The sequence below is a fragment of the Musca domestica genome, unplaced genomic scaffold (genome assembly GCF_030504385.1).
Source record: "Musca domestica strain aabys unplaced genomic scaffold, Musca_domestica.polishedcontigs.V.1.1 15, whole genome shotgun sequence".
Lineage (NCBI taxonomy): Eukaryota > Metazoa > Arthropoda > Insecta > Diptera > Muscidae > Musca > Musca domestica.
The window spans coordinates 4108626-4124560 of record NW_026712207.1 but is presented as its reverse complement, the minus strand read 5'-3'; the positions used below and the strand labels follow the sequence as shown (position 1 = coordinate 4124560).

Genomic DNA, 15935 nt, shown 5'->3' with positions numbered 1-15935 from the left:
GTTCCTCGGATAATATAAATATGTTACCCACGCGATTTAGAAAAGTTAAAAAAGTTATCCGCATACTTTGGATAAAGTAAATGTGTTATCCACACGATTTGGATAAATCCAAACTGTTATCCGCGTACTTCGGATACTTCCCCACAATTTAAATAGGTAAAAATGTTACCCATATCCTTGGGATAAACTAAATATTTTATCCAGATAAAGTCAGAAACGTTATCCGCGTGGTTCTGATAAAAGATAAATGCCAACCATGCAGTTTGGATAAGACAAAAAATTATCCGCTTGCTTTGAATAAAAGAAAAATACCAATCATGCGATTTATATGAGTCAAACATTTTATCTGGGTGCTTCGGGTAAAAGAAAAATTACAACTACCGATCCAAACCCGCATAAATGTTATCCATGTCCTTTGGATAAACTACATTTTTATCCACGCAATTTGGATAGGTCAAAAAAATTTACCCACATTCTTCTATTAAAAAATAAGTGTTATCCATTAGCTGGGATAAGGTAAAAATGTCATACAGACCTTTCGGATAAAATAAATATGGTATCCAAGGAAGTTTAGAAAATTCATTTAAATGCTTCGAAAAAAATATAACTTTTTTAACATTTCTTTAAAAATTAAAGGAACTCATTTTTATGATTCCTTTTGTTTTTATGGAAAGCTTTTTAAAATAGAAAATTTAAAATTTTGTGATCAACGAGTTTAAAAATGTCATACTCCCATCCCTGATTTTTGCCCATTTGTGTGTCGCCTTTACTCACCAGGCAAAGTAGAAAAAATATATAAAATGTAATATTTTGTGATAAAAAAAAGTTTAAAAATTCCATACTCCCATCCCTGATTTTTGCCCATTTGTGTATCGTCTTTACCCACCAGGCGGCAATGCATTTCAAATCTTTTTTATTTACATTTCATGCGTCTATGAGTGCGTTTGCATGTATGTGTGTGTGCCCCCAACTTGAGTGCAAATGAGTTAATGCACTCATCAACTGTCAAACTCACGTACACACACATGCACGATAACCACCCTCTTTAACCAGCCGCACACTAGTTCACATGCAACGATGTGGGTCAGTAGGTAGTGTGGCCGACTTCTGCCTTATTTTCGGATGGTGGAGAAGGAGAGGGGGCATCTATATTTGTATTTTTTTTTTTTTGTATTGCGAATAATTTTTCAATTTCCGCGTCTACTCCTGTAGTGGTGCCCCTAGAACTTTTAGTTAGAGTAAAAGTTTTCAATATTTTTATTTATTGCAACTACACACTAATACCGAAAAAAGAAACAGAAACGGCACACACATGAAACAGGCAAACAATGTCTAGGTTCAGTTATAATTGGGGGAATTATATGGCCGAAGTGCAGTTTGGCATGCAGTCGCGTAAGGGTGTCAGGAAGAAGAAAAAAAGAGAAAAATGCATTTAATTTTAGACGAAGCCACATGGCCCTAAAACCAAAAAACAAGTGATAAAAAGTTACAAAATTTTAAAGAAAAATCTACCTCGTTTTATAAAAATCGAAAATATAAAAAAAATAAAATATTTTTTTAACTATAAAATAGGTGAGTTATTTGGCCAAGGAATATTTTCTGGATGGGAAAAGCTTTTCTAGAACAAAAAAAAAAAAAAATGTACTCAAAATTCCCACACACACACACACGCACCTAAAACACAAAAGAAAGAAAGCTAAAAGTGAGTCTTATTAATTATAGTATCATCCACACACACACAAGCACATGGACAGAAATTACGCACCAACACTTCCAAGTGCAATGAAATCAAAATTATACCCCTCAGCATTCCCCTCCTCAACAGGGGGAATGTAAATGGGGAAAGAGGAACGGCTTGGTTGGATAGGGTGGCTAGGGTAGGGTTAGGGGGTTGGTTTGGCTAATCAGACAGCAAACGACGGCCAAGACCGAGACCGAGAACGAACGACAAACAAATGAACTAAAGTAAAAGTGAATTTCTATAAAAATGCAAATGCATTCAAGTGTGGGAAGAAAAACGAAAGACCGCAAATCGCAGGCCAATGCCACGGCCAGGGATGGGTATGGAGAGCTGGGGATGAGGCGAATAAATAGTTTAACAATGGAAACAAAAAAAAAACTGTAAAACAAGCAACAAGCAGAAATGCAAAAGGGTACTGGCCAAGGTAGCTGGATAACCTTGAACTTTAGTTTTACATGAAATGAGACTCTACAAAGGAATTTAAATTAAATTTTCCATCTATTTTTCTTTGCAGATTAACAAAACATTTATAAACCACAAATAATTATCCAAACGGCCCCCAAATTTTGATAACAACAAAGCAAGCTACAAAAACCCATATTTTTTTGGATAAAACCCCTCCAAAAAAAAGGATAACGCTCAAATCTCCCCCTTTTTTACATATAACCCGCCAAGAAACACAACCCCCCACATACACAAAATGAATATGCAAACAGAGACAACAACAAATCGCAGCCTTAACACCACCAACAACAACAATGCTGCCACAAATTCCAACAAACACAATGAACAAATAGCCAGTAGTTCAACTGGTGGGGCCACAAATCGGGCCACGGCTCCAGAACCGGCACGCAGTCCCTCGCCGGATGGCACACGGGATTATGATGTAACACGCATGAGAGAAGAAGACTTTGAACGTTTGGCCGTCTACATTGTACCCGATGTTCAGTGTGAACGAGGCCTGGCCAATCGGGCCGACAAGACCCTGCCACGCAGTTTAACACTCAAACCCTCGCTGGTGTTTTCATCAGCCAATGTAAAGGTAAAAAACGAAACCACAAGAATCTCTGCAGCACCATTTTTAATTTTATTCTCTCGTTTTTTTTTTTGTTTTTAATAGACTGAAGGTGTTTGGAGCACCGGCGTTATACCCAGAGGCACCCGTTTTGGTCCCTTTGAGGGTGTGCCCACACCACACTATCCCAATGATCCCAATACGGCCCGCTACTTTTGGAGGGTAAGTTTCAGATATTTTTTTACTCTTTATCACTATGATCTCTCGCTCTCCCACACTCTCGCTCTCTTGAAGTCATAAACTCACCAAATATTGAAGCTTTTAAGGCAATTCTTCTTGAACAAAAGGAAAATGATAATAAAAATAAAACTAAAGGGATTTTGAAAAATTCGATCTCTCTCTCTTTTGAAAGATGAGAAACCCCATTGAGAGAATACCGATAAGGGATCAAAGAGAGAGTCTCATCAAAGAAAAAATTGGTTTAGGTTGGTAATTACTAACACAAAACTATTAAAAATGAATAATTTTATTTTATAAACATATTTTTATCCATAAAAAAATGTTATCCATGGATTTTGGATAACAGAAAGGGGATATTCCTGTTTCTGTCTTCTGTATAGCGCAAAGTATTCGATTCAGTTCAGATACCCAAAAAAAATTACCCACACGATTGGGATAAGACGTGACTGTTATCCACTAGCTTCGGATAAAGAAAATATGTTATCCACAAGCTTTGGATAAAGATATTCCTACCTTGGATAATATTAAAATGTTATCCGCGCGAGTTGAATAAGCTAAAATTGTTAAGTACATGGTTTGGATAAAGCTAAACTATTATCCGCTCGATATGGATAATCTAAAAATGTCATACGAATGCTTCGGATAATGAGAAAATGTTATCCACATGCTTCGGATAAAGTCAATATGTTATCCACATACTTCGGATAAGGTCAATGTGTTATTTACATGCTTCGGATAAGGCTATAATCTATGCCAGGCAATTTGGATAAAACGAAAATCTTATCCGCTCGATTTGGATAAGCTGAAAATGTTATTCACTTTCCTCGGATAAGGTAAAAATGTTATCCACGTGCTTCGGATAAAGTCCATATGCTATCCACATGCTTCGGATAATGATGGAATTAAAGTCTTGCTAATTGGATAATATAAAAAAGTTATCCGCGCGGTTTGGCAAAGCCGTTAATGTCATCCAATTGCCTCGGATAAGGTAAAAGTGTTATCCACGTACTTCGGATAAAGAAATCATGTTATCCACAGGTTTTTGATAAGGCGAGAAGCAATGGAGTGTTAAAAAATTTTATCCGCCTGATTTGGATAAGCTGAAAATATTATCCACTTGCCTCGGATAAGGAAAAATGTTATCCACGTACTTCGGATAAAGTCCATATGTTATCCACATGCTTCGGATAATGAAGGAATCAAAGTCTTGCTATTTGGATAATATAAAAATGTTATTCGCGCGGTTGGGATAAGCTGAAAATGTTATTCACTTGTCATCAGATAAGGTAAAAATGTTATCCATGTTCCCCGGATAAAGGAAATATGTTATCCACACGGTTTGGATAAGTCGAGAATTGAGGTGGCGCCATTTGGATAAAATAAAAATTTTATCCGAGCATTTGGATGACCTAAATTTAATCCCCGTATTTCGGATAAAGTCAATGTATTGTCCACATGCTTTGGATAAATTCAGTATGTTATCCACACGCTTCGGATATAACAAGATTTTGAGCTTTGCGATTTGGATAACATAAAAATGTTATTCGCGTGATTTGGATAAGCTAAAATTGTTACAGCCGTGATCTGGATAAGACATAGATCTTATCCACGTTGTATAGATATGTTCAAATTGTTATCCACGTCTTTCGGATAAAGCCAAAACATTATTCGCTCGATTTGGATGAGCTAAAAATGTTATCCACGACCTTCGGATAAAATCAAAACATTATCCGATCGCTTTGGATTCAGTATTTATCCACACGCTTCGGATATAACAAGATTTTGAGTTTTGCGATTTGGATAACATAAAAATGTTATTCGCGTGATTTGGATAAGCTAAAATTGTTACAGCCGTGATCTGGATAAGACATAGATCTTATCCACGTTGTATAGATATGTACAAATTGTTATCCACGTCTTTCGGATAAAGCCAAAACATTATCCGCTCAATTTGGATAAGCTAAAAATGTTATCCACGACCTTGGGATAAAATCACAACATTATCCGCTCGCTTTGGATAAGCTAAAAACTACATGGATAAATAAAAAATGTTATCCACTCTATCTGCATAAGACATAGAACTTATCCGCGTTGTTTAGATATCTTGAAATTGCTATCCATGATCTTTGGTCAACATTTTATCCGCACGATTTCGATAAGTGAAAATATTATCCAAGGCCTTGGAATAAAGTCAAAACCTTATCCATTTAATTTGTATGCGATCAAAATGTTATCCTTACGACATGGATAAATAAAAACTCTTATCCACGATGTCTGGATAAGACATAAAACTTATCCGCGTTGTTTAGATATCTTGAAATTTTTATCCATGTCCTTCGAATAGGGTCAAAATTTTATCTGCGCGACTTGGATAGGTAAAAAATGTTATCCAGGATCTTTGGATAAAGTCAAAACATTATCCGATCAAGGTAAATGTGATCAAAATGTTATCCACACGATATGGACAAATTAAAAATTTTATCCACGCTATTTGGATAAGCTGTAACACTTATCCGTGTAATTTTGATATGTTGAAATTGTGATCCATCTTCTTCGAATAAGGTCTAAATATTATCCGCGTGATTTGGATAAGTAAAAAATATTATTCAGATCCTTCGGATAGATTCAAATCGTTATCCATTGGATTAAAATCTTATCTGAACGGTTTGGATATGTAAAAATTGCATCCAGGTACTTCGGAATAAGATTAAACTTCATCTATTTGATACATATGAGGTCAAAATGTTATTCTCATGATATGGATAAAGGAACAATTTTATTCACATTATTTGGATAATATAAATATGATCGGCGTTGTTTGAATAGGGTAGGATAACAAAAATATCTTATCCACGTACAAAAATTACTTATAGCCGTATTTCGAATAACAAAATACAACTTATCCACGGGCTTAGGATAACCAAAATATTTTATCCGCGTACCTCGGATAATAAAAATTTGTTGATATCGTAACTCAAATTTTTTTTATCCACAACTTCAGATAACCAAAACTCCATATCCACACAAACTTAAGTTAATGGGAATACTTTAGGTCCATACCTCGCATAGAGAGAACTTTTTATCCGCTCTAAATTTTTAACAAACCTAATAACATTTATCATCATCACCATTATATTGGACTCTCTTACTCTTCTCTCTCTCTCAGTCATTAATCAAAATTAAACTAACCTCAAAAAAATTTGTGTTTTTTTTTATTTTTATGTTTTCGCCCTAACCTAAAATTAAAACCCCCAAAAAATCAAAATTTTATCCACCAACATCACCATCACAATCATCACCCCATTCGACTCTATTATTAACATGGTCAGGTGCAGGGAACACGCCATATAACCTATGGGAATATAAAGGTATTTTTTGTTTGCTATTCTCTCTTTTAAATAATCATGCTCTCTCTCATCTATCTCTGTCTGTCTGCCTCTCTCTCTCTCTCTATCTGTAACTTTCATTTCATACTATTTGTTGTCTAACTCTTGATGTTGAATTTTTGTTGTTGTTGTTATTGTAATGCTCGTGTATTGTGTAATGATTGTCAGATAATTTTTGCGTAGACCTCCTAAATTCAAGCGGCTGGGTTCGGTCCCTAAATGCCAGACCTGATTTAATATGGAGAGTCTCTCAGTTAGTTAGTTAGACGTTTTAGTGCCACAATGCTCTTGAACTCTTTAATTGTATGTCTCTATAATTTCTCTTTGCAAGAAAAATGAGTAGCTCTCTTCGCTCTCCCGTTGATGATTTTAATTTTAAATTTTCTCTATTTTTTCTCTTTCCTCTCTTTAGATCTTCAAAGATGATGATTTTTATTATTTGGACGGCTCCGATCGTTCCCAGGCCAATTGGATGCGTTATGTGGCCTCAGCCTACAGTCTGGACACCATGAACTTGGTGGCCTGCCAACATCAGGAAAACATCTACTTCTATACCACCCGCGATATAATGCCCAATGAGGAGTTGATGGTGTGGTATTGCAAGGATTTTGCCAAACGTTTGGGTTATGATGTTGACCCCGAACGTACTTTGCTGGGACCCGACGATGATGAGCCAGAGCCAGAAGCCGAGGAAGATGTTGACGCGGAGTATGCCACCGGCTGTCACAAAAAGTCACGCTCCTGTACCCCATCGTATAGTATGCCTGCTCCTGAAATTCCTCCAGAGATTGCCTATAATCATATAAGCTATGTTATGGGTTTGCATTTGCCGCCACCGGTGGCCAGCACAACCGGCAGCCTACCAAATGCCAGACGTTCACGATCACCCACACTGAGTCCCTCCCCGCCAGCCAATAATCAGCAACAACAACAACACCAAGCTCAAATCACAACACACCCGCACATACAACACAGCCAAGGATCATCGAACACAACGGCGGCGGCACGTTCTCTCATCCGCCACACCCATCATCAAAATGTGTTGCATTTAAAACAGGAACCTGCCACAGTCATTGTCCAGGACCACTGTGACCCCAAGGAGCCTTTGCTGGGCGGTTCTCCCCTCTCCCAAAAGGAAGCACCCTATGAACACCAGCTAACACCCAATGATGGTAGTGTACGTTCCGTGCGCTCCGATGAGGGTTATCACAGCAATGAGTATCACGAGGATCGTCTAACGCCCTCCGGCGGCGATGACAGCGACAGTGAAAGTGAGCACAACTATGTTTTGGATTGTTCCAAGAAGGCAATAGCTCCCAAAGAAACGGTGATTGCCCACTCGCAAAAGGCCTGTGCCGCCAGTACCACTAACAGCTCCAGTAATGGTGTCAGTGCCACTACGGCTGCTGCCACAGTGGAGTGCGGCAAGAATGAATTCCGCCAACTAAAAGTTAAAATGCCACTGAAATACGAGTTTAAGAATAGCATCAAGACTGAGGCAACAAATGCCACCACCACCTCCAGCAGCAGCACCACGACCACCACAAATGAACTGCAGGCGGCCACCTCTAGTGAGGATGAAACCCAGCGACCAACCTGCACCTCATCCACGCAAATTGATGAGCTAATGGATGCCAGTGCCGATTCCTGTAGATCCAGCAACCGGCTAATGGAGTCACCAGCTACAACAACCAGCAGCAACAATACCACCACCCAGCCAGCTTCCAGTACCGTCATTGTCCTGGAAAACAGCCAAAAACGCACAATTGTCCCGCTGATCAAACCCTACTATGAGGCCGAATCCAGCTCACCACCACCACCAGGAGTGGGCGGTCAAGGTTACATACGTTATACACCACCCTCCAGCATTTTGGAAACCATACTGACGGGACAACATCAACATCGCTTGGAAACGGCGGCGGCAGCGGCCGCTGCTGCAGCAGCTGCTGTGGCCTGTCACCAGGCCAATTCGGCCACACCACCCCCCTCATCGCCCACTGAAATGGCCTATTCCTATAAGAAATCCCATCGTTATGGCAATGCTGTTAGCCCTGACTCCTCATCGAATAACATGGCCGTTGGCAATGGTGGTGGGGATCACTCCGGACATGAGGTCGACGCCGATCTACATTTGAATTCCAAAAAGGAACTCTGCTCATCACCACTCTCCAATGGACACCCTGCACATCATGTGCTCTTCTCACCCCATGGGGTCCATGCCGCTGCCTATGTCAATGATGGCCAGCACACACCACCCTATTCCACATACTCCTCATATTCCAACAGCAGCTTGAACGGCCAAACGGTTAGTGTTCTGCATGCACCCACCTCCACGTTCCATTCGCCACCACACAGTGCTCAATCGCCCTTCGACAGGCAATCACATTCCTCCAGCGGTTCCCAGCAAAATCTCCACATGCTACAGGGTAGCAGTCAAATGCTCAATCATCCGCTCATGCAACCCCTTACCCCGCTGCAAAGACTTTCGCCCCTAAGGATTTCACCACCCAGCTGCCTAAGTCCTGACGGAAATTCATGTCCACGCAGCGGAAGCCCCCTTAGCCCCAATTCCTTGGCCTCGCGGGGTTATCGCTCCCTGCCCTACCCCCTCAAAAAGAAAGATGGTAAAATGCACTACGAATGCAATGTCTGCTGTAAAACCTTTGGCCAGCTCAGCAATCTGAAGGTACATCTACGCACCCACTCGGGCGAGCGGCCATTCAAGTGCAATGTTTGTACGAAGAGCTTCACCCAACTGGCCCATTTGCAGAAACACCACCTGGTCCACACCGGCGAAAAGCCGCACCAGTGTGACATCTGTAAGAAGCGTTTCTCGTCGACATCGAATCTGAAGACCCATCTACGGCTGCACAGTGGCCAGAAACCCTATGCCTGTGATCTGTGTCCCCAGAAGTTCACGCAATTTGTCCACCTGAAGCTGCACAAACGTCTGCACACCAACGATCGGCCTTATGTGTGTCAGGGTTGTGATAAGAAATACATTAGTGCCTCCGGCCTGAGAACCCATTGGAAGACGACCAGCTGTAAGCCGAACAATCTGGAGGAGGAATTGGCCATGGCTGCGGCGGCGACCACGGAATGTTTGGGTAAGCATCAAATTTTTGAATTTTTTTTTCAAATGTTTTCAAAATTTTTGTCAAAAAGGGAAATTGTACTTTTTGTCAAAAAATGTGGTATAATTTGCCGTAAACATGTCAAAAACATGTATAATATGTCGCAAACGTGTTAAAAGCATGCAATAACTGTTATAAACATGTAAACATTGTAGAAATCAAACATCTTATGAATTTTGACAATGTCGTAAATTTGTATAATTTGTCGTAAACGTGTCAAAAACCTGTATAATTGGTTGAAAACATAGTGGAACTGCTGAAAACACTCACACATCAAAGAAAACAAACATCTAATGATTTTTGACATTGTCGAAAACGTTTATAATTTGTCGTAAACATGTCAAAAACTTGTATAATTCGTTGCAAACATGTCTAAAACTTGCATACACTGTTATAGACATGTATTCATTGTATTAAACAAACATCCTATGGATTTTGACATGTCAAAAACTGGTATAATTGGTTGCAAATATGTCTAAAATATGTTGAAACTGCTGTAAATATGTTTCCATTGTAGAAAATTAATATCTAGTGGATTTTGACATTGTCGTAAACCTGTATAATTTGTCGTAGGCATGTCAAAAACATGTATAACATGTCAAAAGGTTGTATAAACTATTGCAAACATGTATCCATTGCAGGAAACAAGCCCTAAAGGTTTTTTGACATTGTCGTAAACCTGTATAAATTGTCGTAAACGTGTCAAAATCAGGTATAATTGGTTGCAAACATGTAAAAACTGTTGGAAACATGTATCGGTTGATTAATATTTAAATCTAATGGATTTTGACATTGTCGTAAACCTGTATAATTTGTCGTAAACATGTAAAAAACAATTATTACTTGTTGCAAACATTAATTTATTAATAAATACATGGAATTCATGTCGTATACAATTTGTACACTTTGTCGTAAACTTGTATGAAATTGAAAAATTGTGTCAAAAGCATGTATAAATTATCGCAAAAAATTATTTATTGTTGTAAACATGCAATTTATGTTTTTAGTAAAAAAACACCTGCAAAATGGATTATGTACAACTTGTCCTAAACTTGTATAATTGTGTCTAAAACCTATAAATGTTGTCGTAAACATCTTAAATGTTAGCATACCATGTGATGAGAATCGAATTCATATCATGAGTATATAATTCATGTTTGACCAGCATGTATAAATTGTCAAAAACCTGTCGAAAGTGTATATTTCATGTCGTAAACTAGTTTTTACTGTCGTAAACTTAAAAATCGTCTGAAATTCACGAAACTCGCGTCAATTTAATTCAATACAGCTTGTAGTAAACTTGTATAATTGGGTATAAAACATGTATAATTTGTCGTAAACCTGTAAAGCGTTTATAAAACACGTAACTCAAACCTCAAACGTTTGTAAAGTATGAAATGCTTGCTCGACAAGCATGTAAAAATTGTCTAAAACCTGTCAAAAATGTATATTTCATGTCGTAAACTTATATTAATTGACGTAAACTTAAAAATCGTCTGAAATTCACGAAACTCCCGTCAAATTAATTCAATACAGCTTGTAGTAAACTTGTATAATTGGGTCTAAAACATGTATAATTTGTCGTAAACCTGTAAAATGTTTCTCAAACATGTAAATCATACCTTTAACGTTTCTTAAGTATAAAATACTTGATTGACAAGCATGTATCAATTGTCTTAAACCTGTCAAAAATGTATATCTCATGTCGTAAACTTGTATTGGCGGTCGTAAATGTCAAAATCCTCTCAAATATTCAAAACTGGCGTCAAATGAATTATGCACAGTCTGTCATAAACTTGTATAATTGGGTCTAAAACTTGTATAATTCGGTCTAAAACATGTATAATTAGGTCTAAAACGTGTAAAATGGTTCCATAGCATTTAAAGCGGAACTTGAACGTTCAATGACGTGTCGCAAAAGTTGTAACTTATATTTTTTATAGATATATTTTATATTTTTATACATTTTTACTTCTATTTTTAATTTTTATTAATTATTGTTTTTTTCTCAATTTTCAGACAATGACCACCCCGAACCCGATTCCCGTGAGGCCTTCGAGCAAATGCAACAACACATGAATCCTCACCTGAGACATATGAACGGCTCTGCCGCTCAGGACCATTTGAATGCCCAACGTGTCTTAACGCATCCGCAGCAGCAGCAGCAACAACATTTGGCCCATTTGCAGAGTCAACATGTCAGTATGATGCATCAACATTTACCACCACCACACAATGCCAGTATGCTACTGACCACCGCCAATCAGCAACAATCTCCAGCGCAAACTATGCATCAGGTGCATCAGCAACATTTACTGCAGCAACAACAACAGCAGCAGCAATCGCTGAAAGTTAAACCCCAAATCCATATGATGCCCGGTGGTGTGGTACATGATGGTGGCAATGGTCCCACACATGCCCAGGTGGCAGCTGCGGCGGCGGCCCATGCTGCAGCGGCAGCAGCAGCTGCTGCCCATGCCGCAGCCTCGGGACATTCATTGGGACCGGCCCAAGATAATCGCCCCTCCGTTATAGAATCCAGTCAACCCATGATTATAGAATGTACGTAAATGCGGCAAGGACGCGAAATGTCCCAGCCAGACATTATGGATAAGCAGCAGCATGGCCGTAAAATGGGGAGAACCACAAGGTTTCGGTATCGAAACCCCATGGCCCCAGAAAAAAACCCAATGCCTAAACAGATTCCTCTATAGATAACCAAGTGCAATACACAAATCGGTATTATTAGAAAATAGAGAACTTCTTTTGAAAGAAGAGAAGCTTTGGAATTTCTCTGATTTTCTAAATTAAGAAAACTCTTAACAAAGAATAGCTAAAACAAAAATTCTTGATAGACGATCTCAACAATTGGCAGCCAATTACAAAAAAAAAAACAAGCAAGAAAAACATACCCGCCCTTCAAAACACAACCAAACAAGACTAGAAAAGTAAACAAAACCCCCCTCCTGTCCCCACTCAAATTAAATTGATAACAAGCCCCTGGTCTAAGCTCTTTTGTAAATAATTAAAAAATAGTGTGTTAAACGCGCTTTTTCCCAACATTCCCTCCTCGCCGACCCCCTTTCTCAACCCTACCAAATCTTGTCTATTATTAATAACAATCAAAAACAACAAAAAAAAAAAAACATTTATATATAAACCATACTCCGATATTGTCTTATAACTTCTATAAAGCAAAAGAGAAAGCAAAAACAACAAAAAAAAAAAAACATTTATATATAAACCATACTCCGATATTGTCTTATAACTTCTATAAAGCAAAAGAGAAAGCGAAAAAAGTGCATTTAAACAAACAAAAAATTATAAACATTTGATAATATTTAATAAACAAAAAAACATCACCATAGCAAGATACAAACTACATACATACATACACACATAGCATCATAAAAAGGATATTCATAAAATAAATAAAAAAAACAATTTGTAAATATCGTTATAACAACAAATATCAAATTACATAAAAGTTGCCTTATTTCATTAGATTTATTAATTATTAATTAATTAAATATACATAAACTATTATTAGTATGAACAACAACAACAAGAGAAATTATTATTGTAATTAAAACAAAAAGAAAAGAAAATTAAATTAATTAATTATTTTTTTCTTCAACTTATCAGAGGGAAAAATCACGAAGAGGTCCACATCAGTGATATTTTTTTCGTATAGAGAAAAAATTATCACATCAGTGATATTTTTTTCGTATAGAGAAAAAATTATCACATCAGTGATATTTTTTCGGTATAGAAAAAAAAAATATCTCATCAGTGATATATTTTACGTATAGAAAAAATGTATCACCAGTGATATATTTTCTCCGTATAGCAAAAATATATCACCAGTGATATATTTTCTCCGTATAGCAAAAATATATCACCAGTGATATATTTTCTCCGTATAGCAAAAATATATCACCAGTGATATTTTTTCTCCGTATAGCAAAAATATATCACCAGTGATATTTTTTCTCCGTATAGAAAAAATATCACATCAGTGATGTATTTTCTCCGTATAGAAAAAATATCACATCAGTGATATATTTTCTCCGTATAGAAAAAATATCACATCAGTGATATATTTTCTCCGTATAGAAAAAATATCACATCAGTGATATATTTTCTCCGTATAGAAAAAATATCACATCAGTGATGTATTTTCTCCGTATAGAAAAAAAAATCACATCAGTGATATATTTTCTCCGTATAGAAAAAAAAATCACATCAGTGATATATTTTCTCCGTATAGAAAAAATATCACATCAGTGATATATTTTCTCCGTATAGAAACAATATCACATCAGTGATATATTTTCTCCGTATAGAAAAAATATCACATCAGTGATATATTTTCTCCGTACAGAAAAAAATATATCATCGGTGATATTTTTCCGTATAGAGAAAAAATACCATCGGTGATATTTTTTCCGTATAGAAAAAAATATCATCGGTGATATTTTTTCCGTAAAGAAAAAAATATCATCGGTGATATTTTTTCCGTATAGAAAAAAATATCATCGGTGATATTTTTTCCGTATAGAAAAAAATATCATCGGTGATATTTTTTCCGTATAGAAAAATATATCATCGGTGATATTTTTTCCGTATAGAAAAATATATCATCGGTGATATTTTTTCCGTATAGAAAAATATATCATCGGTGATATTTTTTCCGTATAGAAAAATATATCATCGGTGATATTTTTTCCGTATAGAAAAATATATCATCGGTGATATTTTTTCCGTATAGAAAAATATATCATCGGTGATATTTTTTCCGTATAGAAAAATATATCATCGGTGATATTTTTTCCGTATAGAAAAATATATCATCGGTGATATTTTTTCCGTATAGAAAAATATATCATCGGTGATATTTTTTCCGTATAGAAAAAAAAGTATCACCAGTGATACTTTTTCTCTTTAGTATATTTCGCGCTTCATCAGTGATATTTTTTCCCATTTGGAGAAAAAAAACTTTCGGGTTTTGCTTGGATTTCTCCTTTCTGATGAGTTCTGAAAGAAACATTTTCGTTTTGTAAAATTATTGAAAAAATATATAAATAGTGTATAATTTGTCTCTATACTTGTAGATGATTTTCATTTAATATTTGTAGCGTAGTTTAATGAGTAATTAAAAGAGGAAGAAAAAAAAACAAAATCGTAGCTGAAAAATCGGTGCTTTTAAAAGCCTGGTTTCATTTGGTATCTGAATTCGGGGAAATGATGGAAATTTCGAATGCAATCTTAGAGACAGATTACAAAAACCCCAAACTGTTCCTAACAAGTGTCAACAATGAGATCTTTGAAAAAAAAAAAAAAAAAAAAAAATAACAACAAAAAAATATTTGAAAACAATTTCCCCGATTAGTAGGATGGCCAAGTGAAGCGGGTGAATATTTTTGGGAAAATATTATGTTTTTTCAAAAACAAAACTAGAAACTAAAGAATTATTATTAATAATTATTATATTAGAAATGCAAAAAGAAAAAAACCGCAAGAAACTTGTAAAAAAACATATTCAGAAAAAAATTAAGCAGTATTTGTAGAAAATATACCAATAATTTAAAAATTATATAAAAAATGTCTCCTGAACCTTAAAATAACCTCCCTTTCCATGGCAAAAAAAGGAAAAATTATTTTCCCCCTTAATTTTGTATGTAAAAACCCACCGCATTTTGTTGATCTTTAAAAACAAAACAAAAAAATTAAGTTTTTTTCCTTATCCTTAAACATCCCATTCCTTAGTCCCTAAAATTTTTATTTACTAAGAAAGAAAAAAATCAACCAACACAAATATATAAAAAAATGAAATTTTTTGAAAATTTATAACATGAGGCTGATTAGTTTGTAAGAGTAACAAATAATAAAAATAAATATTATAAAAAATTTTGTATAAAAATATTATTAAAAAAATAAGTAAAAATAAACAAACAAAGCTGAACTCCTTCAAACCAAGGAGAACCAAGATAAGTTGGCGTCTGATAAGCAAAACAAAAAAACAAACATAAACCACAACTAATTACTTTGTAATCATAGTTTTCCTTAAGCAACAAAAACAACAACAACAAAACATAATTATAAAAAACAAACCCAAGCATATAAATATATATATTTATATTATTATACAATATTATATACAATACCAGAAGAAGAAGAACAACAACAATAATAATATATAAAAAAGCAAAACAAACAACAAAATAAATACCATTTAAATTACAAACAATAAAAACAACAAACAAACATATTTGTACGTTAAACATTTAAGATTTATACAAAAAACAATGAAAAGAACCACAAACAACAACAAAAATAAAAAACCAACAAATAATTTGTATGAAATAATAAAAAAAATACACAAAAATATTGAAACAAAAAAAATCATTTGAAACCAG

The 15935-nt window shown here is 35.8% G+C and overlaps 1 protein-coding gene across 3 annotated transcripts in view; it reads left to right on the top strand.

The window, feature by feature from the left end:
* LOC101898568 (zinc finger protein rotund) overlaps positions 1–14804 on the top strand; it is a 47218-nt gene extending 32414 nt beyond the window's left edge. Inside the window, exons 1-6 of one of the 3 annotated variants that reach the window (XM_059119553.1) lie at positions 1405–1572; positions 2256–2783; positions 2862–2978; positions 6326–6364; positions 6795–9489; positions 11536–14804. In XM_059119553.1, the coding sequence (XP_058975536.1) occupies positions 2442–2783; positions 2862–2978; positions 6326–6364; positions 6795–9489; positions 11536–12086 (3744 nt within the window). In that variant the 5' untranslated portion in view covers positions 1405–1572; positions 2256–2441 and the 3' untranslated portion in view covers positions 12087–14804. Of the gene's footprint in view, positions 1–1404; positions 1573–2255; positions 2784–2861; positions 2979–6325; positions 6365–6794; positions 9490–11535 lie in introns of those variants that run through there. The other 2 variants (XM_059119552.1, XM_059119554.1) reach the window with 2 other exon arrangements.
* The last annotated feature ends 1131 nt before the right edge of the window (positions 14805–15935 follow it).